The sequence below is a fragment of the Buteo buteo genome, chromosome 26 (genome assembly GCF_964188355.1).
Source record: "Buteo buteo chromosome 26, bButBut1.hap1.1, whole genome shotgun sequence".
Lineage (NCBI taxonomy): Eukaryota > Metazoa > Chordata > Aves > Accipitriformes > Accipitridae > Buteo > Buteo buteo.
Window position 1 is genome coordinate 8122816 of NC_134196.1, and position 26950 is coordinate 8149765.

At 36.9% G+C, this 26950-nt stretch overlaps 2 protein-coding genes across 8 annotated transcripts in view; one reads left to right on the top strand and one right to left on the bottom strand.

The window, feature by feature from the left end:
* The window catches only part of LRRIQ1 (leucine rich repeats and IQ motif containing 1), a 113258-nt gene extending 99731 nt beyond the window's left edge, over positions 1–13527 (bottom strand). For 2 of the 3 annotated variants that reach the window (XM_075057710.1, XM_075057712.1), the window contains exons 1-10: positions 13103–13324; positions 12462–12624; positions 11164–11275; positions 10061–10155; positions 8767–8872; positions 7835–8064; positions 5824–5898; positions 4426–5646; positions 3317–3469; positions 945–1095 (exon numbers count right to left, since the gene is read on the bottom strand). In XM_075057710.1, the coding sequence (XP_074913811.1) occupies positions 945–1095; positions 3317–3469; positions 4426–5646; positions 5824–5898; positions 7835–8064; positions 8767–8872; positions 10061–10155; positions 11164–11275; positions 12462–12590 (2272 nt within the window). In that variant the 5' untranslated portion in view covers positions 12591–12624; positions 13103–13324. Of the gene's footprint in view, positions 1–944; positions 1096–3316; positions 3470–4425; positions 5647–5823; positions 5899–7834; positions 8065–8766; positions 8873–10060; positions 10156–11163; positions 11276–12461; positions 12625–13102; positions 13325–13472 lie in introns of those variants that run through there. The other variant, XM_075057711.1, reaches the window with a different exon arrangement.
* Positions 13528–13626: 99 nt separating this feature from the next.
* Positions 13627–26418, top strand: TSPAN19 (tetraspanin 19). 5 transcript variants are annotated; one of them, XM_075057714.1, is made up of 9 exons: positions 13628–13713; positions 15984–16142; positions 16731–16823; positions 16918–16990; positions 18061–18191; positions 19015–19089; positions 20937–21047; positions 23496–23639; positions 26195–26418. In XM_075057714.1, exons 3-9 carry the CDS (start codon positions 16758–16760, stop codon positions 26267–26269), a joined length of 675 nt encoding a protein of 224 aa, XP_074913815.1. In that variant the 5' UTR covers positions 13628–13713; positions 15984–16142; positions 16731–16757; the 3' UTR covers positions 26270–26418. The 5 variants fall into 5 exon arrangements, with proteins under 5 accessions (XP_074913818.1, XP_074913815.1, XP_074913819.1 ...); XM_075057715.1 differs by lacking the exon at positions 13628–13713 and adding an exon at positions 14705–14731; XM_075057717.1 differs by lacking the exon at positions 15984–16142 and having other exon boundaries at positions 13627–13713.
* Positions 26419–26950: the final 532 nt, after the last annotated feature.

A 26950-nucleotide genomic window follows, 5' to 3' on the forward strand; every position in this document is an offset into this window, starting at 1 on the left:
ATCTATGCCAAATCTACATAACACAAGGCTCACAATGCAGTATTTTTGGCTTGCCAGAAGCTGACACACAGTATCTTCCCCTTAGGCACTTTACAGTCCCAGCAGCAATTCAAGCAGAGAGGCAAACACTTGTTCACTACATGAAAAATTCCTGGCTGGCCAACAGAAAACATCTGTCTTCTGGCAGAAAGATTTCATGTATTGAGTGGTCTGGCTGCATGTAAATTCTAACTGGTTGACTGCATGCTAAAGGTACACCTGTTGCCTGCCAATTGTTGGACCTGACAAATACAACTGTCTTCGTAAATATAATAGGGGTTGGCACACCTGCTGTGCCTAAATGATTTGCACGATTTTACCTTAGACTCGTTCTTTTTTCTAGCTTTGGGGCAATGAGCAGCAATGAAGAGCCAAAGTGGGAGGGAAATACAGAACAATAGTTTGGAGCCAGAATGGGCAGCATCTTAGTAGAAAGAGAGGCCATGGTCCAGTGTTAGCATGGTTCATAGACTCAGACAGACAATACAATTTCTATGTAACTACCTACTGTGTCAGTCAGGAACACACTGGAATTCTCTGCAATTGTGAGGTTAGGCTTTATATTAATTTTGTTTCTGTAGATAAACTGAACTCAGGCTACTCACATATCCCAATTGAGTTAGTGCAGGTAATATTCGGGGCCCTTCTATAAAGATTTTTAGTTCTTTTTGGCTGACAATGGTTATATGACCTGGCAGATGGAATATATGGCAGCAGCTAAGCCATACTACAAATAAATGTGAAGTTGAGTATCTTTAGAATGCAGGTCTGTTCTAAGTCTGCTTCCTCATTCTCCTTGGGCTTAGCAGCTGGCTGGCCCTGAATGCAAGGGAAGTAAAATTCTGAATACAAACAGCACAAATATAGTTATACAAATTAGAATAATTTTTCATTAATTTTCTTACCAATTCGAGTGATCCTATTGTAGGAAAGTTCAAGATTTTGGAGATTTATGCATCCATCTAAGCCACAAACTGATGAAAGACGGTTCTTATTCAGAATCAGAATACAGAGATTTTCTAGATTTTCACAGTCAATCATCTGAATGTTGTTTTCCTGTAATAAAGGAAAATGAGAATATGAAATAGCATGTAAAGCGAAATAGCAGAATTAAGTGTAAAAATATGGTAGATTGTCATCATTGCTTTTTTTTCTCCTAGACTTCTAGCTAGAAGTAAGGGCATCTCTTATTTTTTTCCATTAGGAAAATAAATTGATGAGTCACAGAAACTGCCTTTTGTGTCCTGCTTTGATAGAACAAAAATACATCTTGAACTTCATTCTGGCTCTGAAAATGTGCATAAGTTGAAACAAAAAGCATAAGGATAATTTAAGGACAGAGTGGTTTTTTCCATATACGCTTTCCTAGCTTCCCAAATCCTGGGAGACTTAACTAAGAACTGCATAGAAACCATCAAATTTACTAGACACTAATGAAGACACCTATGACTTTGCTGGAATCCTATTTACTAGTAGTGAAAATCTGCATTTAGAGGTATTTTGGTCACAAATATTAAGACTGTTCTCAGCTAATGTTCTTCCCCCAAGAGATCTTGCTCTTTTAACATCCCCCTCCCCAGGCCATTTTAGTAATGCTTCCTTGGATTTTTATTTCACTATTTGCTGCCCTTGCCATTTTCTTCTGGTTTTCACCTGCAGATGCTCAAACAAACAAAACTTAAATTCCCTGCCTTTGTAACAAAGTGATTAAGCCAAAGAGCCTAATTCTTATTCCAGAATTAACATGCTGACTAAATTTAGGTGCTACCTTCAGCTGCAGGCAGAGGTATGTAGAGGTTTCCTTTGGAAGCTGTAACACTGATTCCTGCCCTTGGACAGCCCCTTCAGTTGCATCAGTAAGTTAAAGCAAAGAACTGATATAGCTTAAATGTTAGCTTTTGTATGAACAGAAATGAGGGGCAATATCAAGCAGAAATGAATGCCCAACAGAAACAGAGGCAGCTGCTTTAGCTATGTGAGAAATACCCATGAAACAATATTGGACTATTTCAGCTGTCACAAAAGAGGCTGTTTCTTCATTAAGGTTAGCCACATTAGCTGGCACAGCAAAAGTATAAAGTATTACTATTAACAATATATATAATTATTAAGTTATTAATAAGGCATACTTAAAAGTATACCTAAGAGTCTTGTCCTTAACTAAATTATCCTCACATATCCCAGTGAGGCAATCCTGTACATTATTTAAAGTCTAACATTTTAAAATAAAAAAAACACAAACCCAAAACTGTTCTGTAAGAGACAGTATTTGATCTAAAAAAAATTATATATAAATACCACTCTTAGTAAGACTGGCAACTTAGATATATATTATGACCTTATACTAATACTTTGCTCTTGTATTTTGAGGTACCCAAAATTATCAAATCCCAGAAATTACATTCTGAATAGATAAGAAAACTGAGAAAAGGACACAGGTATTTGAACCTGCCCTATTGCAAAGTTCTAATCACCAGACAGACAAGACTCCTTTAACTATAGTTATTATCAGCTCGCTTCTCTGCTTTTAATTAAAAATACCAAAACCAACAAAAGCCCCATACTTTGGAAAGAACACCAGTTACTGGGCCAGCAGAAACATTCAAGATTTCTACGAATAATGAAGGCATATTAACTTTCTTGTGAATTGGTGTTGTTAAAACACATGAAATAAAAAATGTGAACAGAGTTGTTTCATGTAAATCAAGTACTGGAACTAAGATGCATCACAGAGCAAAACATTTTCTTTAGTCATTAAACTTACAAGGCCATGTAAGACACTGCACAGTAGCAAGTACCTAGACATTATGCCTCTAGTGTAACTCACTATACTGTTCCTTGAGCATATATGCGAGTAATTTTAATTAATGTTCAAGGTGTGTACGGCAAAAGACTCTTCCTTCTACCTATTCCTGCTTAAGCTGAGCACCTGTTATGGTGAACAGCATCTGCCCACTCATGAATCAGAAAGACTGAGGTAACGAAGATCTATCACCATGCCATACTAACGCTAATCCTAGACTGATACTACCATGTACTTTTCTTAGTATAGCTTGATTAATTTGCAGGATGTTGCTTTAGTACAATGGAAATTGTTATATGCAATGCAAATCTGCTGGTATAACTTTGTTCACATATGGTAGTATTTTGTTGATATTCCTATACTCTTAAGGCACTAAAAGTTATATATTCAGGTGGACACAACTGCATAACCACCTAAGCAGCAAAACTGGTAGTTCTCCCCAGGTTATAATAAAGAGTCAGATATGCTTAGTACCTCCACATTGATATACTTCAGGTCTTTGCAGTTACTTAGTCCCTCCAGTGCAACTAGTCCACAGCGCCTCAGAGTCAAAACCTGAAGATTTGAACACTCAGATAACGTCGAGAGGCTACAAGCTGGCAAGTCTTCAAGTGTAAGTGTTGTGACCTACATTCATTTATTGATAAATAAAATCAATTGTTTGTATACTGAACATTCATTGTACAATGTCACATTATGGTTATTTTCTTTAAAAGGTAAGAGAGACCAAAACTACATTATACTAACACTTTAGAAAATGCAAGCAACTAATGTTAATCCTTTCATATAGAAAAGGATGGCAATGATGTGTTTGCTCTGTTAAATGGGAGAAGTTATTATGAAAACAGTCTGTTTGATTTTAACATTGACCTTAAAATTAATAAAACCAATGCTTTGCTAATGACATTGAATTTGAACGGATGGAAGATAAACACTAAGCAAAGCAATTAATAGTGTGAATTGTTTCCCATCACACTATCATAAAGAATGAGTAAGTGCACAAGAACAGACAAAAATAATTCAGACTAAAAAGTGTATGTAATTAAGTATGTCATCTCAGAGAGGATACCAAAACAAGAGCACAGAGCAAGCATACAGTGAAAAGTTAGGAAGTGATAACAAAAGCAAGTCCTGGGAACCAAGAAATGTTCTTTATGGCAAAACACCATCTATAAGCTGATCAGCAATGTCTTGCTTCTGGAAGAGACTAGTCTTCTCAAAACTCTGAAGGGGCTAGATGAGCAGGAGCTGAAACATGGACCCTCATACAAAGGCAAAACCATATTAATTTAGCAGAAAATAGGAGCTAGAAGCTCTGCCTTTTACAGGCTTAAGATACTATCAATTATCTGAAGACTAATACCACACCAGTCTGCTCCACAATGCTCACAGGAATTCAAAAGTCATTCTCATTGCACAAGTTCAGAATAAGGGCAAAGGAACTCTCACTGAGATCTATATCCTGCTCAACAATAATCTCCTCCTCTTCCAAAACAGCATTCTGCCAACATACCAAATTAAAAAAAAAAAAAAAAAGTGATGGTATGGCTTCCCATTTCATTCTAAATCTTCTGTATAGTTACCTGCTGCAGAGTACTCCAAGGGCCACTATGAATTATCTTTTGTGTACTTAATGGAGGCATCTTGCTAACTGAACTTTTCCTTGGTCGTTTTTTTATAATTGCTTGCTTTCTATAGTTTTCTTCATATATTTTAGACCAAGATTTACATGTGTTCATCCAGTTTATTCTCTTCTTTTCAATATCATCAGGAAGAATTAGGCTACTGGAACACTCAGCTGTATCTTGAATTCTCTGGTTCTCCCAGGTTTCTCTGACTTCCTCATTAGCATCTTTCATTAGAAACACAGTTTCCTTCATTGTTTCAGACTGAGAAAATTGATCTGTGACTTCTCTACAACTAGCATTTGGCTGGACATTTAGTGGACTGCTGCATATATTGTTTGCCTTTTTTTCTACCATGTCATTAGCTCCAAAATTAACAGATTCATCCTTTGAAGTATGACTATTTGGAGCTTTATTAAGATCTCTAGTTTGTGAGTAATTTTCTTCTACATGTGTTACTGAATTCATGTATATGTTCTCATTATTTACTTGAGAAGAGTATTCCTTCTTCTCAGAGCCTAGCATGTTTGGTGTTGGTGTCAAATTTCTTTCTGGTGGAATTATCCAATTATTTGTTTCATCCATCATTTCAGTCTGTTTTTCTTGTTGTTCCTCTGCTTGCTTATTTAGTTCCTTCTTCTGTTCTCTTATTACTTTTTTATTTTCTGTCTCCTTATCCTTTTTTATGTTTTCTTTGTTGTTTTCTCCACTTTCACTCATTACAGCTTTTGCTTTTTTTTCTCCTAGTTTTCTCTGTTCTTCTCTTCTTATTTCCAGCTGTTTTTGTCTTTCAAGTCTCAGGCCTTCTTTCCTTTTCTCATATTCCTCACGCCTCCTCACTTGTTCCAAATATTCCTGTCTTTCAAGTTCTTCTTGTATCTTTTTTCCCTTTTCTTTCTTTTGCCTATTTTCTTCCATTCGCCTCTTCATTGTTTCCTCTTTTTCTTTCATTTCTCTCTCTATTTCTTCTAGTATTTTCTGCTTCTTTTTTATTTCATCTTTCCATTCTTTTAAGATGGGACCATATTTTTTATGGACTAAAAATGACCTAAATCTAGCTTGGATTTTCACAGCTGCTGTATTCTGTTGTTCTGCCAGGTGTTGTCTTTCTTTTGCCTTCTGCTCTTCCAAGGCCTTTTTCTCCTCTTCCATTTGCAACTGCAGCTTCATGATCAATTCCTAGGCCAAAACAATTAAGATAGACTTCAACCACTTTTAAAATAGGGCAGGTCTTGGCACATATTTATCATTAATAAACAGAATCTGGTGTATTAACTGTTCCAGAATAACTTTTATTCTCAAATATATGATAGTAACCTCACAGTCTTTTGACAAAAGCTCACTGTACAACGTTACCTCATGTTGCATCATTTTGTCTCTCCAAGCTTTCTTTTCTTTCTGTAACTGATCTTCCATTGCAGTTTGGTGTTTCTGCACAACAAATTAACCTAAGTCAATATTGTACAAAACCTGGAACATCACAAAACATGCTCTCTCCAACCTCCCCCATCCTCTTGACTTTCCAGCAGTCCACTTTTGCCAATGCCTGAATCAAAATGAGAAACTCACCTGTGTGAGGATCAAAATAAACAAGTGGACACTTGCATTGGTAATGCAGATTTGGTCGTGTACTGAAAGATGCATACCTTCAGAGAGTCAGCATCTTGGTACTGACCCAAACGACTGCCACCTTCCTCTCCAAATTCTGTAGTACTATTGAAGATGAAAACTACACTTATGAAACAACCATTCAAAGTACAGGTAGACAATAGAAACATAACAGAAACAAACACTCTGAAAGTAGCACGAACAATCCCTCTTTAATTGCATTGCTATGTTAGTGATAATCTTAAAATCTTTCAAACAGGAATTTTGTTCAGTACAGCTAAAGAATATTTTTTCACTTAAATTGTTTCTCAATGGAAAATAAAAGTTCAAGTCTATTTTCTCAATATTTGCAAATAAATAGTATTTCCCTCCCTGCCCAACATATTCTCAATCAGAAAAAAAAAATCCAAATTATCTGGAATTACATCTGACTGACAATTAGCAGACAGTAAGTACCTAAAAAACAGGGGGTGATCCAGAACCACATAACTCCTGGTGGAACCAAGATAAATCGGTAACAGCCAAATCAGATATACAGGAGAATATGAAGGAACTAGTATAAACAAAGTAGCACTTCCAACTTGGAGCATACAGTCTCCCAGGCGCCTAAGCACTCTTTTGCACGCATGCTCAGAAGCATGCTATTCAGACAATAGGAGACTAGACGGCTAGATCCTTCTGGAATGGGGAAGTTAGTCTCCATCTTTCACCTCCGAAAAGAGTGCACTAGCAACAGCACTACCACAGTGTCTGTATGCGGACATGCCCCACCTTGCCTAGAGAAAGCAAGCCATTTTACATCCAAAAATGATTCGTGACATCAAAGAGCAGAGGAAACCTAATCCATTTTGTGGCCTGTTGAAAAGGTAGCTATATCAGACACTGAACTGGCTTTCAGAGATCAAAGGTCTTTTCACTCACTAAACCCTTCCTTAATTTTGGTGACTTGAATTACCTCGCTGGGACCAAGATGCCCACCTCCTGAGAAAGCTACAAATCAGTTAACTGATTTGTAATGCATCCCTCAAAACACAAATATTTAGTCTAAATAATAAAATATTGTGGCCCCACAAGTATAATGTCTGAGGGTTATGTTTCCTCACATTCTTATGCTCTTTTGTGGAGAGCTATCAAATGTTTCCCTGAAGTATGCAGCACATGCTATAGCAAACCATGACTAAATACTCTGAGAATGCAACCAGTCAACACGTGGAGTCATGTTCTGTTGTGGCAGAACTCAGTAGATGAAGCCTGACTCAGTTCCCCAGACACAGACAAGAAAAGGGAGCATTGTAACTTTTACCTAGATGAAGCACAGCACCCGCATTTCTGAACTGAATGATTTTGGTCCAGCTTACTTCACCTATGATTTTTCATCTAATGTGAAATTGGGGTGTGAGGTCCAAATTAAGTAAGTATTTTCTGTTAAGGCACAGTGACCATTTTTCATCTGTGAGAGATTTAGCACAACTCTAATTTCCGGTACTTTGGCTGGTGTCATAATATAAAAACTTAGTAAAGGCAAAGCCTAGAGAATAATTTAACATTTAGCATAGCAAATTCATTCACTGTTGATCAAAGCAGTAAATGCATAAAACCCAGTGGATCATACTTAAATATGTCTTACATCTCACTTTGGCACAAGTAGACAAGAGTTTAGGACAGTCATACAGTTTGGGATAGTACTCTCTTTTTCACATTAGATCTTGAATTCAGATAGTCTAGATGGGAACAGATTGGCTTCAATATCATTAATTACCTTATGAAGAAGCTCTAACTTTGTTCTTTCAGCCTCAAATTCCTCCAGGCGCTGCACCCTTCTTGCATGCTCCTCTTCATTTTGTTTTTCCTGTGCTTCCTTCTCAGCTTTCCACTTTTTCCTCTTCTCATCTTCAAGCTCCTTTTGTCTTTTTTCCCACTGCTCAAATTCTTGTCTACACTTTTCTTCTACTTCATGATGAGTAAGCTTTACACTCATTTCAACATCAGCTACAAATTTGTAATGAACCAAGCAAACCTTTTATTTAATTTCCTAATAAGCATTGGGCGATATTAAACAGTCTTAAAGTACTGACAAGAAAAGGATTCTGTATTGATACAGCCAGCAATATATATCCCCAAGGAAATCAGAACTACAGTGCAAGTCTTTTCTATCAGAAATCTTATTATCATGATGCACACTTACTGACTCTGCTACAATCATGCTTATTCTACCAATGTGTATTTCAGGATTACACTTTGGCTTCAGGATGAATGTCTTCTGTGGCTATCAGCAGGGGTTTTATAACTGATGCACTCCACCCCAAAACATGCAAAGGCCATGCCAAAGGGAAACGTTCCTAGCCAATGTGACAATAAAAAAATAAAAGAAGTGGCCAAAGTACAACCTGCTTAGTGCCTCCAATCTGGCTTCCATTTGTATTCATAATAATTTAAATCATTTTTGGGTAGAATTTTTTTAAACAATTTTCTGTTAAGACATTAAAGACTAGGATAATTTTGTGATCCTGAAATGCGATAAAAGCACAGGCATTTGCTCATGTCCAATTCATGAAGTGTCAAAATTTATTGCATACTGTAATACGCAATTTTTTACTAAGAATGTCACGATACTCATGAAGACAGAAAAGCAGAAAACAGTGAAATGATGCTAAAGATCAACTCAACCAAATAACTAATGCATTTGCTTACCTGTAACAAAATGGTCATCGGTGACCACTTCATCACTAGTTGACTGACAATTATAACTAGGTGTTGTAGCAATCTGCAAGTCTTCACTTTCAATTTCAAATAGTACCTAATATAGTTTAATATTGTCATTAAGAAACAAGAAACAAAATTTAAAAGCAGAACATTTTAAAAAAATCTTCTAGAACAAGGATAAGCTTTTCATCACATGACAAGTACAATAATATGAAACTTACTGACTGGAATCCTTAGACATTGAATAATGCAAACATATCAGTCAAAATATTGTCTTCTAGAGGAATAAATATTGGAGTATTTCCCACAATACATAATATTTCTGTGTGTTTTTTTAACATATTTTACATTTTGACTTGGAAAATAGATGTTTTGCATTTAGGATTTGTTTTACTGTGGAACTAAGCACTATATTTATGCATTAATACTATTATGCACATAGGGGAAGAACTAGTTACAAAGTAAATTTTTAAGAAGTCTATTTAAAAATAATGCTATGGGCACCAAGATTGCTGTATTTCTTTCATTGTTCTTTATTGGCAAGAAGTAATATATTCCAGCTCATTTATCATCTGTTCATCACATGTTTGGGGCATATATTAATATTTGTAATGCAGCTGAAGTCACATAAACTAATTGTACTGTTCTAAACAATGGTCTTCTGCGAACAAAAAAATCATGTTTGCAAAAGTGCTCACTAATAAAAGCCAGGTGACAAATTAACAGTGATTAAATTAAATACAGGTTTATGTTTTTCTACAAACTTCAGCAAGTTATTCTGTCAAATCCTATGAACCCAGGTTCATAACTCTTGATTTGTCTTTGAAAGTTACAGCAATTATTATGTTTACATTTTCTATAAAATAATGGAATATATTAGGAGCAAGATTAACAGTAGCACATCCTCCTGATCATCCTAAAAAGCGTAAGATTAGAGAAGTTTAAAAGTGTTATCATTCTATTGAGATAATTCTGCAAATAATTAACAAAAAAGGATTTATTCAGTTTTGTTTAATTTTGATTTTTGTGCTCAGCATCTCAACTACTGATACAGAGAATTTATTCCAAATTTTAAAACTTATACACATGGTGTATTACAACTGATGTCCCAGTTCTAAAGAACAGCACATACAAATTCATCTTAATAACTAATGGTAGTCTGACAGAAACAAAAGTGAACACATCTGTAGGTCTCCTTAGGAGGACAACAAAGCAAGTGTAAGTTATCTAGATTACTTCATAGAATTTTGTTCACTATAAATATTGTTTAAATAGAGAATACCCTTTTTTTAAGTTGTTCTGGATCTTCATTATATTCAGAAGCCAATTCTGCCAAGTAATCTGAAGCATGGCAAGAAACTACTCCATAAATGTTACCTAAAGAAGAAATAAATATGTAATTTAGTACACAGAGAGAAAATCCCTTACCAGTACTCAGTTCTGCTCTATACTGCTTAGCTACTATATTTCATTAAACTAAAATAAAGCATTTTCTTCCTTTAAAACTCTTACCCCACCCAATTTTACTCAAATCTGTAGGAATCATTTACCTACATTAAAAGCAGCAAGTATGTGTAACTGGAACACACACAATGATATTGTAAGAATCCAGTGAGACCAAATATGAAAGAATTCCACAGCATAAAACACAGCAGAACATTTTCTGTGTAAAAAACCACAGTAGAACTTTTATCACATAGGTCAAAAACTGACAAAGAACTACAAAAAATAATGGAAAAAAGTGTCCATTGCAAAAAAAAAGGATAAGACGAAACCTTCCTCGAATATCAAAATGTATAGATAATACTGAACTTTTGTTCACAAAGACGGTTACACTAAATGTGTGTGAAACCCAAGATGATGTGAAAAACTAGAATGGAACAGACAATGCCAATTCTCTGGCATGTAAATGATGAGCTTGGCTTCATTCACACAGCTGACACAGCAATATTGTTCCCAATTACAAGGTAATTTCATTTAATGCTAGCTTGGATATCTCTAAAGACAGACTTTAAACATATCCTGTGGGGTTCAACTGTATCTAACTCTTAGCTTCAGCTCCCAGTGACTTCATTTTAGATTGTTATGAAGAGTCTGGCCCAGGTCCTGTTTCAGAGAATCATCCTGCAACTTGCCTTGATCTATCTATGGTTTAGCATCAGATGAATTTTTAGAAAAATTCAATTCATACTCAGATGTTAATTCTAGAAGGCAGCATTGCATGGTTTTATTCCTAAAGATTTTCAGCATGCCGTCAGAAGTTGATGCAATAGGTTTCACTGCTTGCTCTACTTAAGAGTTTGCATTGTTTTACTGATGATTGTTAGTCTAACTTCCACTGGCAATATGAGGTGCCTAAATACTGTAACTGTGACCCCTGCTTACTTGTAGTTTCTTCATCTTCTAAGTCGTGCAGTATAAGCTTTTCAGCATCTTGATTTCTGCTTTTTATAAAGTTTAAATAGGAGAGAACTGATTCTGGCAAGTCATCTGAAATCTAGAAAAACACGACATTTGACATAAATTCTACGTTTTCATCTCACAGCCATGACCAGAGGCAAATACTTGACATGCAAGAATAAAGACTCATAAAGCACTGATGGAGATTTAGTAGCAATTGGTACCAAAATTGTTCCCAATTCCTACACTCTTCCCATTGTCTTATCACCCACTGAACAATTAACAGTTATTTTTAATTACATTCTAATTAAATTTTGATTGGAACACATGGAAGATTGGAACATCTTCCACTATCTGCAGAAACACATTTCAATTAACATTTTCTTTATGTGTTGGACCAAGAAATTAAGCAAAAGCTTAAGACAAAAACTAACGAATAGCTATGATGCACATGATCTTTTTCTTAAAAATGTTCAGACTCTTTAAAAAAGAAATTATTTTCAAATTTACTAATGTTTAACGTATGCATGTAAATCAAATGCTTTAACTTTCTATTCTAAAGACTGTCTTTAATGCAAGGATTTGGGAAAATGGACTGCCTTCTCTCAGATGTGTAAATTGCAGTAAACATTGCTGGCATTCAGCATGTGAGTACATAAATAATTGTCATTGATGCCTTTGCCTATCTTTATGTCATATCAAACATATGATTTATGGTCACATATGACAAATGTCATCTACCTTAATATCCTGTATACCGATCCTTTTGCTACGAGTCTGAAAGATTAAAATAACTGAAAAGGACCCAAATAACTGATTGGATTTCAGAGGAAAATCTTTCCCCAAAATAAGAAGTCATCCAAAACCAGAGGACATGAAGCACCAATTTATATGAAATTAATTATTAGGAAGTCTTCAAACATAAGACACTCTCATGTAAGATTTAAATACAGATTTAAATGAAGAATCATTGGCTTATTCATCCAGATTTAATCTACCTCATTAGGTTTAATAAAATCTTCCAGCTTCAGAGGATTCTAAAACAAATCATTACCTACCTACGCGTCTGATTTTCTCACTTAAGCAGAATGCTGATACTCTTCTCTTTTATTGTCTTGTTACCATTGGACGTCACGTTTTTCATGAAGCAATACTACTGAGACTACTTTTCAGAAGAAATCCTCAGGTTAGGTATGTCAGGAAAAAGTTCATTCATCAGATAGGCTTTCCAATGCCCATACTACTTTCAAGCAGAAAGAGAAGCAGCAGCACTGAATACTTACTGTCTCACTGTCACTCAAAGCTTCATCCGATACCTCTGTGTCAGGATCACCCGCTTCAAAGGAAGAAACACTGATTCTGCTTAATTCAATTTCTATTTCTTTTTCAATTCCTTCAATATCTTCTGACATTCTACTTTCCACAGTGTCTTATCTGCTTTCAAAGCTACACAAAGAAAATATTAACTGTCAGCACCTTGTGAACCTAAATAAACAGGGTGCTCATTTAGCATAAATTTATTCAGATGTATTGCTTAAAACATGAAAAAGAACATTGGAAGTTTGTTCTGAACACCTGACTCCATACCAACAGGAAAAAATAAGAAAAACATTAGTTTGTGATAACAGACCCCTCCCCCGCCCTCATTCTACCCCTCTAAATTTTGCAATTGTTACCAAATTTCAATATTAAAAACCTCTGCCTGCTCTCTACTCCTTGTGGACAGTATCAGTGCTACGACCTAAGCCTCACAAGGGTTTTTTACAGCCCTAATAACCGCAAAGAAAAAAAGAAAAGCTTCAAACATACTAACGATTACAAAATAAGACTAAGAATCCAGAAAGCACTCGATAAAGTTGCAATGATACCGAGAAAGCAGTGAGAAATGGCCTAACCCACAGAAGTTCTAGACTTGTAGACGGACCCAGGCAGGAGGGGAAGGAGTCCCTCGCCGTCCCCCCTTCCCTCCGCAGCCCGCACCCCTCTCCTCCCCCTCAGCCCCAATTAGGGGACAAGGGAGGCAGCCCGGACCCGCTCCATCAGAGGCAGCGAGCAGCTCCTCGTCCCTCGCCGCCTCCTGGAGCAGGAGAAGCGACCGGCTGAGCGCATCTCAGCCGCGAAGCGGCTCCTCGCTGAGAGAAACTACACCTCCCAGAAGGCCTCGCGGTGGGGAGCCCGCCGCCGCTTCCCGGAAAGACGGCGGAGCCGCCCCTTTGCATGCTGGGAGCTGTAGTCCGCCCCTCAGGGCACCCATGGCCTCCGGGCTCCGCGATCTACCCGCTCTAGCTACTCACTTCTCGTTCAGCCGAGCTCCTACCGGAGCCTCCCCTCCCCGCCGCCTCCGGAGACCGCCGGCCCCTCCGCTCTGAAATCCCGCAGACTCCACCCGCCGCCGTTCGGGCCCTCCGCGGGGAGGACGAGAGCCCCCGCCGCCGCGCTGTTAAACGGGGCGGCGTCACCACGGCAACGGGAAACAGCGGCTCGGAAGGCAAGCGGGAGGATCCAAACTTCGCCAGCGGTTCGCGTTTCGCGCCGGTGAGGCGGGCGGCGGGCCCCCGCGGGAGGGCGCCGTCCTCAGCGTGGGACGGAACACCTGGCAGCCCTCTTTTTCGTGTTTTTTTTTTTAAATTTTGTTATGGTTTAAGTCATGGACTGGAGTTTAGTGTTCAGAAGAAACTGGAATCAGCAATTAATCGGGCTGGAGGGGTTACGGGGGGGACCCGCAGCTCAGAACGACCTGCCCAGGGAACAAAAAATGATAGTTCAGAAATAAAAAAGGTCGGAGAATGGTGCGTGCAAATTATTTGAGAGCTGGAGAAAATGTCCCGCCGGGGAATTAAAGACTCCAAACGATTCAGTTTGGTGGAAGCGATACTAGCAGGGAGGGTGCGGACAATAGCGTTTTAGTGTGTAAGGGTGTCTATAGGGAATGCATCTGTCCCTAAAGTCTGGTTAGGAATGCCAAGGTGCAAAGACAGGTATAACAGAAAAATAAGAGCTGAAAGGTAAAGACAGGTTTTACATAGAAGAGGAGCATTTCTGTGAGCAATGGGAAGGGTCTGCCAAGGGTAGTAGGGGTTTCTCCCACCTGAGCACCTTTCTGAAAGACTTTCGGATGTCAACCGCAAAATACCGGATTCAGGGGCAACCCTCCACCATTTTCTGACTGGTGTGATGGGTGAGCAAGACATTGAAATCTTAAACAACGGAAACTCATCCGTTCGAAATCCACCCTGCGACGTCTCGGGCTTTACGGAATGACGTAACCGGTGAACTTTTCGATGCGGTCAAGTCTTCAAGCAGGGGGCTGGATCTGCGCTCGGTGCTCGTTCTGTGGTGCCCGCTGCTCTGCTGTCAGGGTGACTGAAGGCCACGGCCACCGCGTCGTGCCTTTAGCAAACAGCTTTGACAATTAAAAAAGGCGTTTCTGGAGGCCTGTCGCCTGTCACCAGGAAGTCAGGGGGCTCAACAGAAAAAAAGCTCACTGTTGTGAGGATGTGGTTAGGTTGTACTTGAGGAAGAAACATATCATTAGGGGACTGTGCTCTTTAAGGTAGGATGGAAATATTCCGAGCTGGTAAGGATTTTCTTGTGAAGTAACTATGTAATGTAAAACGTACATCGTTTCATAAAGATAATATTTCTATTTTTCAGATAAATAAGATAAACTGAATTACTATTATTATTATTATGGCTCAAAATAAAGCATTGAAACCGCATAGTTATTACAACAGAACTATTGCAGATGCCAGTTTTCAAGTGAAATATGTAGCCATTCAGGGGTTTTTACTAGAACGATGCATCTCACCAATGTTTTAATACATTCTGGTTTTGAAAATTCTGATAAAGTTTAATTACTCTTAAAAGTAGTGGATCTTCTTCAAGGGAAGTGCAAAACCAGTTATCTAATACAGTCTGTAAGTTTACATGGTGCATTATTGACCCAAATCCACTGTGGAGCTAGTTTGAGGAGCTTATAGCTTTCTTCATTCTGCGATTCAGCAACAGAAGTTTTATAATCCAGGCAATGAGGATCTTGGCAGGGCAGGCAAAGCTTGTGTTTGCAGCATCTTTTCTTCTGATCAACAAATTTGATACATATGTAACATATGTTTTGTATGTAAAATAAGTTAACGCAAGATATTTTTTGACCGCAGAAGCTTCATCTTTGTCATTTTTTTTCTGTGTTACAAGTAACAGCAGACATAACTTCTCACTGTAATCAATCTGTAGTAATTCTGACAGAAGACAAGAACAATTCCTTTCAAACAAATCTCTTTGCGTTAGAAAATACTTTCTGAAGGGTATGCCTATGCTGGTTATGTTCACACGTCTGTGCATGTTTGTGTGCCTGCCTGCTTTATACAAGGGAAGCGTAAGACAACTGCAGTCGGCTGCTATTGCAGAAACCATTTTCTAACACTGCTGCTCTTGGACTCCTCTCAGCTTGTACCACAAAGTCAGGCAGAGCAAAATGCTGGAGTAGGTTTACAGAAGGGGCAAGACAGGTGAAAGAGAACATGAGGTGGGAGACAAATGTAAGAGTTTCACTCTCTGTGCAAAAATCTTGATAGGCCCAGAAGATACGGTATCCAATAATGATAATAATAATGATACATAAAAAAAGAAGTCCTGCATCAGAGAGTTTACAGTGCTAGGGGTCTTTCCTGCTGAAATATGCTGAACTACACTCAAGATGTGAATGCCTGTGTGACTTCACTGCGGTCCTGTCAACGTTTGCAAGTATTTGCAAGGGCAATACAGTTGGTACTTGGGTTCTAATGCGCACTTTACATGTATTTCAGGGGCAGTTGCTATGGGTAGGGTCTCTGCTTGCCCTCCCATTGACCAAGCACCCAACCGCTGTTGATGACAGAAGTGCATTTCTTGATTTAGTTTCATTTCAAAGGAATTCAACTTTTCACATCCTGTTACATTCCACAACAAAAAAACAGAGGAAAAAAGTAAGTGGTGGTGACTGGGAGGTTCAGTTCGAAAGTGTAAAGTGTACTCCGGAGTTTGCTGCAAGACAGTTGGTAGCACCATTTAATAGCTCTCATGGCTTTGCTAGAACTGTGTGCTGGATCGCACTGAAATCATTAGGCTGTATCTGCCATTTTCAACAAAAATTGAATCGGGTCATGTAGACAAAGGAGGGCTTATATCTTTACTGTGGTTCTCCCTCTTCATTTCAGCTGCTATCCTTAATAATTAGTAAAAGTGTATTGAAGAATATAAGGACAAGTGTATGCCAGGCTATGTAACTCTTGCCGTCTCTGCAATATAAATTTTCGTACATACACGCTGCCTCCAAATGTAACAGCTAAGAGAAAAATTATAAAAAAAAATACATTTGTACAATATAACTTTAGAGGCAATTGAGACCAGACACCATCTTGCTCCTTCTACTGTTGCTACTATTATTTTTTTCAATCTACCAGGTGACTGTTTAAATTTATAAAACATTATCTGAGGAAAATAAATCCCATTGTAATTGATATGCTTAATTGTATCTGTTTCATATTGAACTGAATATATGATTATATTTTCAGCTGTGATTCAAAACTGAAAACAGAAGAATGAAAATAAGAGATAAAATACTGATACAGAAGTACTGCTTAAATGTCTTCAATGGAATTTTCTTGGTAAAAATTCTGTTTTCTTTTTCTTATTTAGCAGCTTCAAATTAATTTTTTTAAAATGTGTTGAATTAAAACAATAATCCTCCTTTTTTTCCAGGCTCTGGGTCTTATGCTTTTGACATTTGGCCTGTGGCTTTTATTTGACAGAAACAATTTATTCAGTGAGTTATGTGAGTATAAATATAGTTTTTCTTTTGTTTTAAATGATTGCAGGATAAATCAACAGAAAGCGTGATGGAATTTTTTCCCACAAGGTGGCAGTATTGGATCGAAATGCATAGGGTTTTTTTCTGTTGTGTATTTATTCCCTCAATAGACAGTATGATTATCAAATAAATATATATCAGTATATCTAAAATTTATATATGATTCTAATTTATACAATTTATGTATTTCTCTTGGTGTACAGCTTATAGATGAATCACTGGCCTATAAATCAGCTCTGTTGATCTTTTCTTTATATAATTTACCAGACTGCATTTGGCCTGCATTTGACAAGATTGTAGATCCTTTAGGTGGATATTTAGGTGGAATGAAAACAAGTTGGAGCTTGAGCCTCTCCATACAGATATTCTTTTTTCCCAGAGTGTCTATCAAATTCTTTCACAGAGAAGTAAGTTTTGGGTCACATAGCAACAACTGTGCTCTTAAAGAGTTGTCTACCTTGGCTATGCCAAGGAGCATCAGTTACCAGCTGATGGGATGGGAACCGTCCAATACAGTAATTCTGGAGCTGGATTGATGAAGCATTGGAGATGGAAGTAATGAAAACCCCTGCTACTTTCCATATCTATGGAAATATGGTTAAAGTGGAAAGGGGGAAGCAGCCAGTCACAAAGGAAGATAGCATTGAATCTGAGTATGGATTTAATGAGAACAATATCTATGTCCACATAAGATTTGTACATGTGCTACTAATTTTTGGCAAACAGAAAAAAATGTGTAAACTTGTAATTGTCCTCTGATTTCATTATGAGTGGTTCACATTGTTCAACAATGTTCTGTTTCCATCTCATCTGTTGTTACCATCCTCTGCATTTATGAAAATACATCTTTTTCTTTCTGTGGCTGTAGATAGCATGAGTAATAAAAATAATACCCTTTCATCATTCTGCTATTTCCATCCTTTCAGTAATGGTATTGCAAAGATTTAATTGTTTTTCTGGTATAAGTTTTGTGAGTGGAAGTCTCAAAAAAAAAAAAAAAAGAGAAGTGACAGTATGAATGCACTGTGTTACAGTTTCTTCAGGCAAGAACCAGCTAGTGGCATATATCTCTTGTATATTACTTGGAATTGGATCTGTTATTACTTTTACTTCAGCCGTGGGATTCCTTGGAAATGTTATGGAAAACAAATGTCTGCTAGTTACAGTAAGTGTAAATCAGACTCCAACTTTCTTGTAAAATGAAAGGGAGTTTTGTGTGCATGAAAACTGTGATCCTGTCTTGATGTTGTGATTTCCACATACGGTGCTTAACAAATCTGCTGATAGAAAGCAGATAGATAAAGTCCTGGCTCAAATGAAATCTGAACAAACCTGAAGATCCTTCCGTATCACTGTCTGAATATTTTCAATGACAAAACACTTGCAGTTTGATGCAGCAAATATTTAACCACTCTATTTATTAACTCTGAGATTTTAAAATTAATTTAGTATTGAAATTATGCAGAGAAACTCCCGCAGTATGTGCTCACATGCTTAGTGTGTGCTGAAGAAATAAAGAAAACCTGCCCCAAAATATTGCAGGTTGAAGGCACAGGTAGCTACAGTATGGCTACAATATCGAAATGGAGAGTAGGATTAAAAAACTCTTACCTATGTAGACCTACCTGAATACTCCATATTTATATACAATTCCTGCTTTTTAAGGGAAGAACACTTTGATTTCTGAAAAACTACACTGTAACTATATATTCTTATGATCCCTTTGATCACATATTTTCCTTTGTCTTTTGTTTATTGTCACCCTTTTTGCATGATCTGTTTTAGACTGTGTGAAGGCTGAAGCAGAGAACTATTCTACTGATTCATTTGTTAAGCACTACTAATATCAATTGGCACAGGAGTGAGAGGAGTCCAAGTGCTATAACCAGGATTATACATGAGCTTCTGGAATTTTTTATTGCATTGCTCACTTGTTGGATATTATGTTTAGACATAATTTGTCTTTTTTTTTTTTTTTTTTTCTTCAGTATATGAGTTTTCAAATCCTGGTGTTTGTTACCCAGATGGCAGTATCAGTGCTGATATTCATGAAGAAAGAAGAGGTATGTAAGTAAATTATGTGAGACTGCTGATAATTTCAAAATAGTTTCTTGCAATTAATTAAAAAAATTCTAATAGTCAATTCTCACTGTATACTGCATCACCATTTGTTTGAACTTGACTACTCTACATGTCAACGAGGTATAGCAGAAGATATGGAAAACTTAATTTGAGGAATCCAGCATGGTTCAATAGTTGTAAAGGGGAGTGCATGGAAATATATTTCCAGTTTCTCCTCTGCAACAAAACATACTCTTCCTGTGGAAGCAGCAGTGTAAGGGACAGCTTTATTCCTTGTTGAGGGATGACCCAGAAAGTCCCTCTTTTCTGGACATCAGCAGAGGTAGGAGAAAGCATTAGATGCTAACCTGTGTCTGCTAGCAGGTGGTAATAGTAGTACGCTGTGCAATTGACAGTAGGATTCATTGGTATCATGGCATGCAAAGTATACTAATGAATTACTAATTTTATTGCTTGAGCCTGTGTTTTAGGTCCAAGTAGACATCTAATATAAAGAATATGTATCTTTGCTGTTAACAACAGGAAGCAACAATAAATACCAACATAGCTGTTGTCACTACTAAGTGTACTGCTTTGAAGCTTTATTCAGTAATCTATTTTTCTAAATATAGCAACTCTAATAGCTTGAGCATTCCTCACAGTATTATATGGAAGGTGATTTGTACTGAATCCATACTGGTCTGTCCGCTTCCCTATTCCATAATTGCAAAATCTATGGTTTGAGAAAACCTCCCAGGACACTGGTCTCATAAAGTTCATACAGTTCTCCAAATCCTGCTGCTATTCAGGCAGGGTACAGCACAAATAAATCAGTTTTACTCCATCAAAGTGAATATGTATCATCAAGATTTCTTCTTTAAATGTTAATTCATAATGATGGAGTCCTCCCTGTTTTATACGATGGTTTTACATATTGAAAGATTTGAACTGTCAGGAATGAAGCATTCTGGAGTCAGCTATTTGTGCTAGGAAAATTGGCTGAAAGAGTGCAGTTAAATTTATTTTATATCAACTGTAATTACACTTGATCTCAACCTTAATTAAGTGTTGCTGAAGTATAATAAATGATGGTAACATCATCATTCACTGTGCAAGCTTTTGAATTTTGTTTTTAGGATGGCTGTAGCAAGAGGAATGAGTTGGCGAAGCCTCATTTTTTTCTTGTTTTGTAATTAAACCTTTCAGTGACTTAGGAGATCTCCTATGCATGTATTCCCTGCTACATTCTCTATAACCACATTTTTTGTGATCAGCTCGTCCACTTCAATTACTGTTGAAGGTATATTTTAATAGTCTTTGCAAAGATACCTTATCTAGGGCCAACATGAGCTACTAACTCCCCTAGCGCAAAGCAATACATGTCCTGGCCAGATTGCATGATGCTCACACAAGTTTGTATCACAATAGGTGTAGAATCAATTTTGGTTTTGTGCTTATTATTACGTGGTGCTGTGCTTATTAAAAGTAAGTATGAGGGGTCGGTTTTAGTATTTCAGGACAGATCAGGTGCATCTAAACTATGTTCCCTGGCTCTTCTGGCTCCATTTGGGCTAATCATCTTGTATCTGCCTGTGCTGTGTATGTGATTTGGGTCACTTCATTATCTTCCCCTTTTGCTTTTAACTTTCCCTTTAGTGCAATGGCTATGACATGTCTTAGATCATACTTGGCAAATCGATTAGAATGCTGTAGCTTGCAAGTAACCCTTGAAGAAACCTGAATATCAATAAAAGATCAAGGATTGTACCATCCATCCACACTCTTATCAATATCCATGCACACTCTTATCAATAAGCATATATCAATTGCTATAAATATTTATGAACAGGTCCACAATCAGTGGAACAACAGAATCGATGAAGTTATTTCTGAGTACGGGAATGAGAGTCTGGCTGAGCAGGAACCTGTGTGGAACATTCTGAATGCTGTGCAGCACAACGTAAGGAAAAAACCCCACAAAATATCACCACCAAAAATACTACATCAAACAAAAATGTGTATACCAATCAGAACTTACTTTAAAAAACTTACTTTAAAGCTCCTTTAGTAAAGGATTAATTTTTCAAGATCCGCTGCTAATATCTGATGTGGGTGGGCAGATTCCTTGCTGTTATATGGAGTATTATGGATAAGATTAGGCTTTTGAAGTACTTGTCAATGTATGTAGGAGCAGACAGTTCTGGTCACTGAAGTTTACTGCAGCTGAAAAAAACGGTGGATTACCCAATATCTTTGGCAGTGCTAGATATTGTAAAACACTTGGTCTGCCTAGGTCTCAAGACTGACCTGAACCGTGGACAAGCAGAGATGTTGTGAGGTCAAAGCAGAGCTCCTACTGTGAGAGCATTTGAATAGGTATTGCACTGAGACTCTCTCAGAAATAATGCTTAAAGTCTCAAATGAGCTTGCAAATCAATACTTTCAGCACACATACTTAATTATTAATCATAAAAATTTTTGTGGCCTGGCAGGATGCAATTTGTTTCCTTTTTCAGAAAAGTCCTTTAAAGCATTTGTATAGGATCAATTATTTGGAAGTTGTTAGCAATGTTTTTGACCAGTGGCCTACTATCCACCCTCCAAATTAATTCTTCATCATGAGCTCTTAATTACAAACACTACAGCTGAACAGTTTGATATGGTTTAATATGCTTCTATAGATGAGCTGTGAGTCTCTTAATATGATTTCTTGCAGAGGTGAGTCACATAGTCTTGGCAAACATTGAAGATAATTTATGATTCCCTATAACTCACGAAGCATATATGTCTAGACTCAAGATTACAAATGTATTTGTAATGTATATTTAAAATCTGTTCTTTGAAAAGCTGGTCTTCTCTCATTGCATTCATGATTTCTCTAGTGATTAACGGTGACCCCATTATGTCAATGGTGCAGCTAGACTGTGCTGGTATACTTGAGCTCAGTTTTATTGAACTGTTGTGGGAGCACAGATTTCAGGAAAGCTACCTACCCACCACCTACCCTGGTGGGCATGTTTCAATTGTGGCAGATCTCAAAGTCTTGTGGATATTTTGCTGTTGGTATCTAAGCCAGATAATGTATCAGATCTGCCAAGGTGAACTGTAATCACACTTTTGAATGAAACACTGCCATCCCCAAGTCTTGTGTTACATGCTTCCGGCTCTTTACAATATCATCGGCATCTGCCATGAGAAAAATAAAAAGCCTAAGATCATGAATAGTATTAGAGAAGAACTGTATTTTTATATATTTTTTGTAATATTTATTGTACAGCTTAAAGCTGGTGATATTTTTAACTGAACTTACAGAGTTGTTGACATTGAACGTTTTTACAGAGAAAGGACAGTTTTGGCTAAGTTACCTAATTTTTCAAAATTTAGAAGCAGTATTTCTTGGATTGACTCTCCAGAAAACAAAATGAGATGCTTTTGTTTAGCACCTCTGAGCTCAAATATGACAGACTTTTCATCCCACAAAACAATTCAAATATTTCTGAAGTTTCATCCTGATTCAAAAAGAGAAACTTGGAATTTCCTGCATGACAAGAATTCCATTCTCCAAGCTGTTTGATGGTTTGGTTTGTTTTTGTGTTACTGGTATTGAAATAGATTATAGGGAGGAGCTAGCTGATAATCCATTTGAACAGGGCACAGTATTTGCTTTGTGCTTCAAGTTTGAGCTATGTGTTCACAAGAGATCAATTGCTGCTAAAACGCAAGTTGGAAAAGGGAAACTTTCTAAAGATCTCTTGCTAGGAGTTTAGAATTTTTGCAAATATGACATTAGAATTGACAAAGGAGTAACTGAAAGTTTTCAAAATCTAGTCCCTATTTAAGTTTCTAGATCAGACTAAAACAGAGTGTCTGTGTTTTTATTTATTAAAATATGTTTTATAAAATCTGTCCCCATTTATTGTATTTATTATGAAACAACATTCTTTATGTTGTTTCCAATAATGTATAGTTTTCTTTCTTCTTTTTGTTGTACTTCACAGTGAGCACATCCTTAATATAGCTTATTGCTTGCACACAATTTCAACATTGAAATTACTTTGGAAGCTTAAGGGTGATAGTCAAAATGTTCTACTTTAATCTGGGTTTGTAATTTTTTTTTTCTATTTACATGTGTTCTAGAATAGTTCAGAGACTAAATGAAAGTTCCTTTCAAAAGTATATTTTAAGATCATATTGTTCTTAAGTCTGTACTATCCAGTACATATTACGGGAAATGATACATACACAAGCATGAATCATCCCCTGCAGAAACCTCTCTCTACTGTATACAGAGGGAAACTATCTAGATAATTTAATCAACTAACAGCTAGCACTTCTTGGGGTGAGAATTCCTCTGTGTGACAGCCTTTATAAGTGTTAGAGTTACCAAGTTGCAGGATTTCTATCCTAGATGGAATGCTGTGGAAGATACAATGTCACACAGTGGGAAAGGAATAAAAACAAGGAAAATAGTACTCAAATCCCATGTTCATGCACAAAATCCAGCCTGAAGAAATGGTTTTGTGATGTCCCAAGGAATTCAACATACAGTATGGTAAGAAAAAACCTTTCTTGAAGAATGTAACTTTTGCTACTAAATGTACTTTGGAAAAAAAAAAAATATACAAAACATGTTTTCCACCAAGACTTGGCTTACAAATGCCAAAGTATTAATAGTTTTCATTGTTTTTTCTTTGGTCACTCTGAAGCCTTGGTTTTTACTTGTTAGGTGTCAGTCATGTAGGCAGTTGTAAATTAAGGATACTTCAAGAAAGCAGGAGTTGTGCCTGGTCAATATCACAGGGACATTTAGTAGTGGTTTACAAAGTAGTAAGCATCTTGGCATTCAGAAATCCATGCTATGCAAATCAATTATGACAATGGAAAGTGACAGTATATAAAAATACAGTACATTTCCCACTTGTAAGTATTATTCATTACTTAAAGAATGTCAGCAATGTCTCTACCTGTTTGTATTATCTGTTTCCAGAGATCTCCAAAACTTTACAGGATAAGAGGAATGAGCAAACCATTTAAATATGAGATATGTTTCCTAAGACCAGTTCATTTACATGTCTTAATATCAAGGGACCAGTTTGCATAGGTCTATCATCAGATATCATCACCTGAGCTGGAGCAAAGTGATACATATTATTCTCTTCTGTAAACCCTCCAGTGTTAATAGGACTATCCAGTGAGAACAAAAATTCAATGGGCAAACGTTGTTTCTTGACAGTGCAGGACAGTAAATAATAGAAAGGATGTTGTCAAATGACATCTAGTATTACTTTGGAATTGTTCCCTGTTTCTACAAACCCTTGTCATTATTAAAAGATCACTTCAAATTGTAGAAAGTATTTATTTATATGTTTTATTATATTTATAGCTATTTTAAGCTATGTAATAGTTTATAATTTATTTTTAAAAGCAATATAATAAGCACAGACTGTAATCTGGAAAATATGCACATCCATTTCAGGATGCATAATGCATGAGAAGCAGTGAAAACTTGAAAATATTCTTTTAAGCATTTACTTGTAAGGTAATCTCTCAGTTATACTCATACAAAAGCAAATTCCCTTTTGATTAAGTCACAAGCTCTGGAACACTTCCATACAAAAATATCAGATTTACTGTTTATCTGTTTAGCTCAGATAATTTTTAAAAGGTTATAGCTAACTCTATGCAGTACACATTACTGATGTATTTGCTTTCTGGCAAGTAAATATCAGAACCCATCATAACATGCAGAAGGTTCTATATATTTTAAAAGTATGTTCTTATACAGATGCAATATGAATTCCAGATTTGAAATTATTTTTCTTGAAATCTGTTCATCTGTACTTGCTTAGGGATGTGAAGAATATTTAAATACATGGTTTGAAAACAATGTTTTGATCTTAACTGCAATTACTATCAGCCTGCTAATTACACAGGTAAGAGTACTTTTCAGCTAAAAACCACAAAATATTGATATTCTGCTGGGGGTAAAAATCAATTCAGTGCCATTTGGCTTTGGCACGCTCTCCAAAATTTTGTAAAGCTTTCCATCAGTTTTAAGTCAAGCACTGTTTACCAACAAACTCTGGTATATTCAAGCATCATCACAGATGTTGGTGTCCAGAGTTTGTTGAACAAAATGTTTGACGTGACTTGTGAAAGCAAACGGCGTTGCAAAGATGGGAAGCAGTTAAAGAGAATGTAAAATCTGTGGAATAAAAGACCTCTTTTGTCCTCTATTTGTACAGAACCTCATCCATGAATATGCTAAATCAAAAAATGCTAAATAAAAAAATAGAAAGTCATGAAACCCCTCCCCCCACATATCTATGAAAAAAAATATTGGGCAACAAGGAATAAATCTTTCAATATCAAAACAAAATCGTATGAATAGTGGCAACAAGAATTGGTTAGTCACTCCACAGACACCCTGAAGGTTGAGTACCATCAAGCAGGCGAAGGATCTTTAATATTATCTAAAATTGTGAGGTTAAAATGAGAGTAGTTCATTTTTACTGAGAGAATTAAAAGTACAACCTATTTTACCCCTTCCATATGTGGTACCTTCCCATAGAGGTATGTAGTAAAAACAGTCCAGCTATGGAGTGGGCCAGTTCAGTAATGAAAATGTTTCTTATTCCTACTCACCTAATCCTCACTAGTGCAGTACATCTGTGTGTGTATCATGATCTTCAACTGTCATTGACACGTTCTTGTCAGATGGGAAAGAGCTGTTATCCCCGTTCAAGAGGTTAAGACCAAGAATCATAGAATCATTTAGGTTGGAAAAGACCTTGAAGATCATCAAGTCCAAATGTTTTTGGATTCATAGGGCACTGCAACCCTTAACTGAATTATGTGCCACTTGAAATAGATTTCAAGTTACTTCTGTGGACGTGGGCCCAAGTGACTTGCTGGAGGTCACACAGCAAGCCTGTACCAGAGCAGAGTGTTCAGCTTGTATATTCAGGCACATGTCCTGATCATTCTCCTTTGTATCCTTCTGCACTGTCATTCATAGGAGCCAGGTTAGCAGTCAGATTGACTCAGTCATGAGTGAGTATCAACACTTTCTTTGTTGTTTTTAACACACCCTTTTTCTTTTCTCAGATATTTTTGATCACACTAACTGGTCAGCTATGTAGAGACATCAGCAAGAATAATATTTGGCCAAATGAATTATGAACTCTTCAGAGCATTGCTGTGGTCCAAGAATTATCTGATCCATGCCTGTAACAGTCAACGATATTACTTCCACTAAAATTTGGGTCGGGCTCAATGTATTGTAATCACTAGGATATTAACATTTGGGCTTTAATATGTTTGTTTGTTGTTCATGGCTATGGGTATGATAGTATGCTACAAAATTGTGTGTGTTAAAGTCTGAAGTACTATGCCATTTACTAGCTGGCTAATAAAACTTCCTGGTAAGCTGTTTCCTGAGTCTTCAGAACAATTTGTTCTGAGTATTGTAAACAGTACTGTATAGTATACTGCACTTCCAAACAGAAGAAACCCTTTATCAGGTCCAGCTGAGAAAAAACATTTACAAAACATTGCTGATACTTCTTTAGGCCTTTACCTTTCCTTCCAGTCCTTTTCTGTTTTGTCCTTTTCTGTTGTGTGATTTAATCTCCAAAAATTTCACTGAGTCTTACAAATATTGGACTCTTGTCAGCTCTTTTCCAACAAGTGTTGTAGTAGACATCTTTCATTCTTGCTGAATGGCTCTTCCCATTCACTTAATCAAATGGCTTCAGTGGTTTAGGTGGAGTAAGCTTGAAAAGCTAAAACATTCTCTACCCTCTTAGCAGGGAGGTGACCTGGAGTATCTTGAGGAAAACTGAGGAAGGTGTGGTATTACAA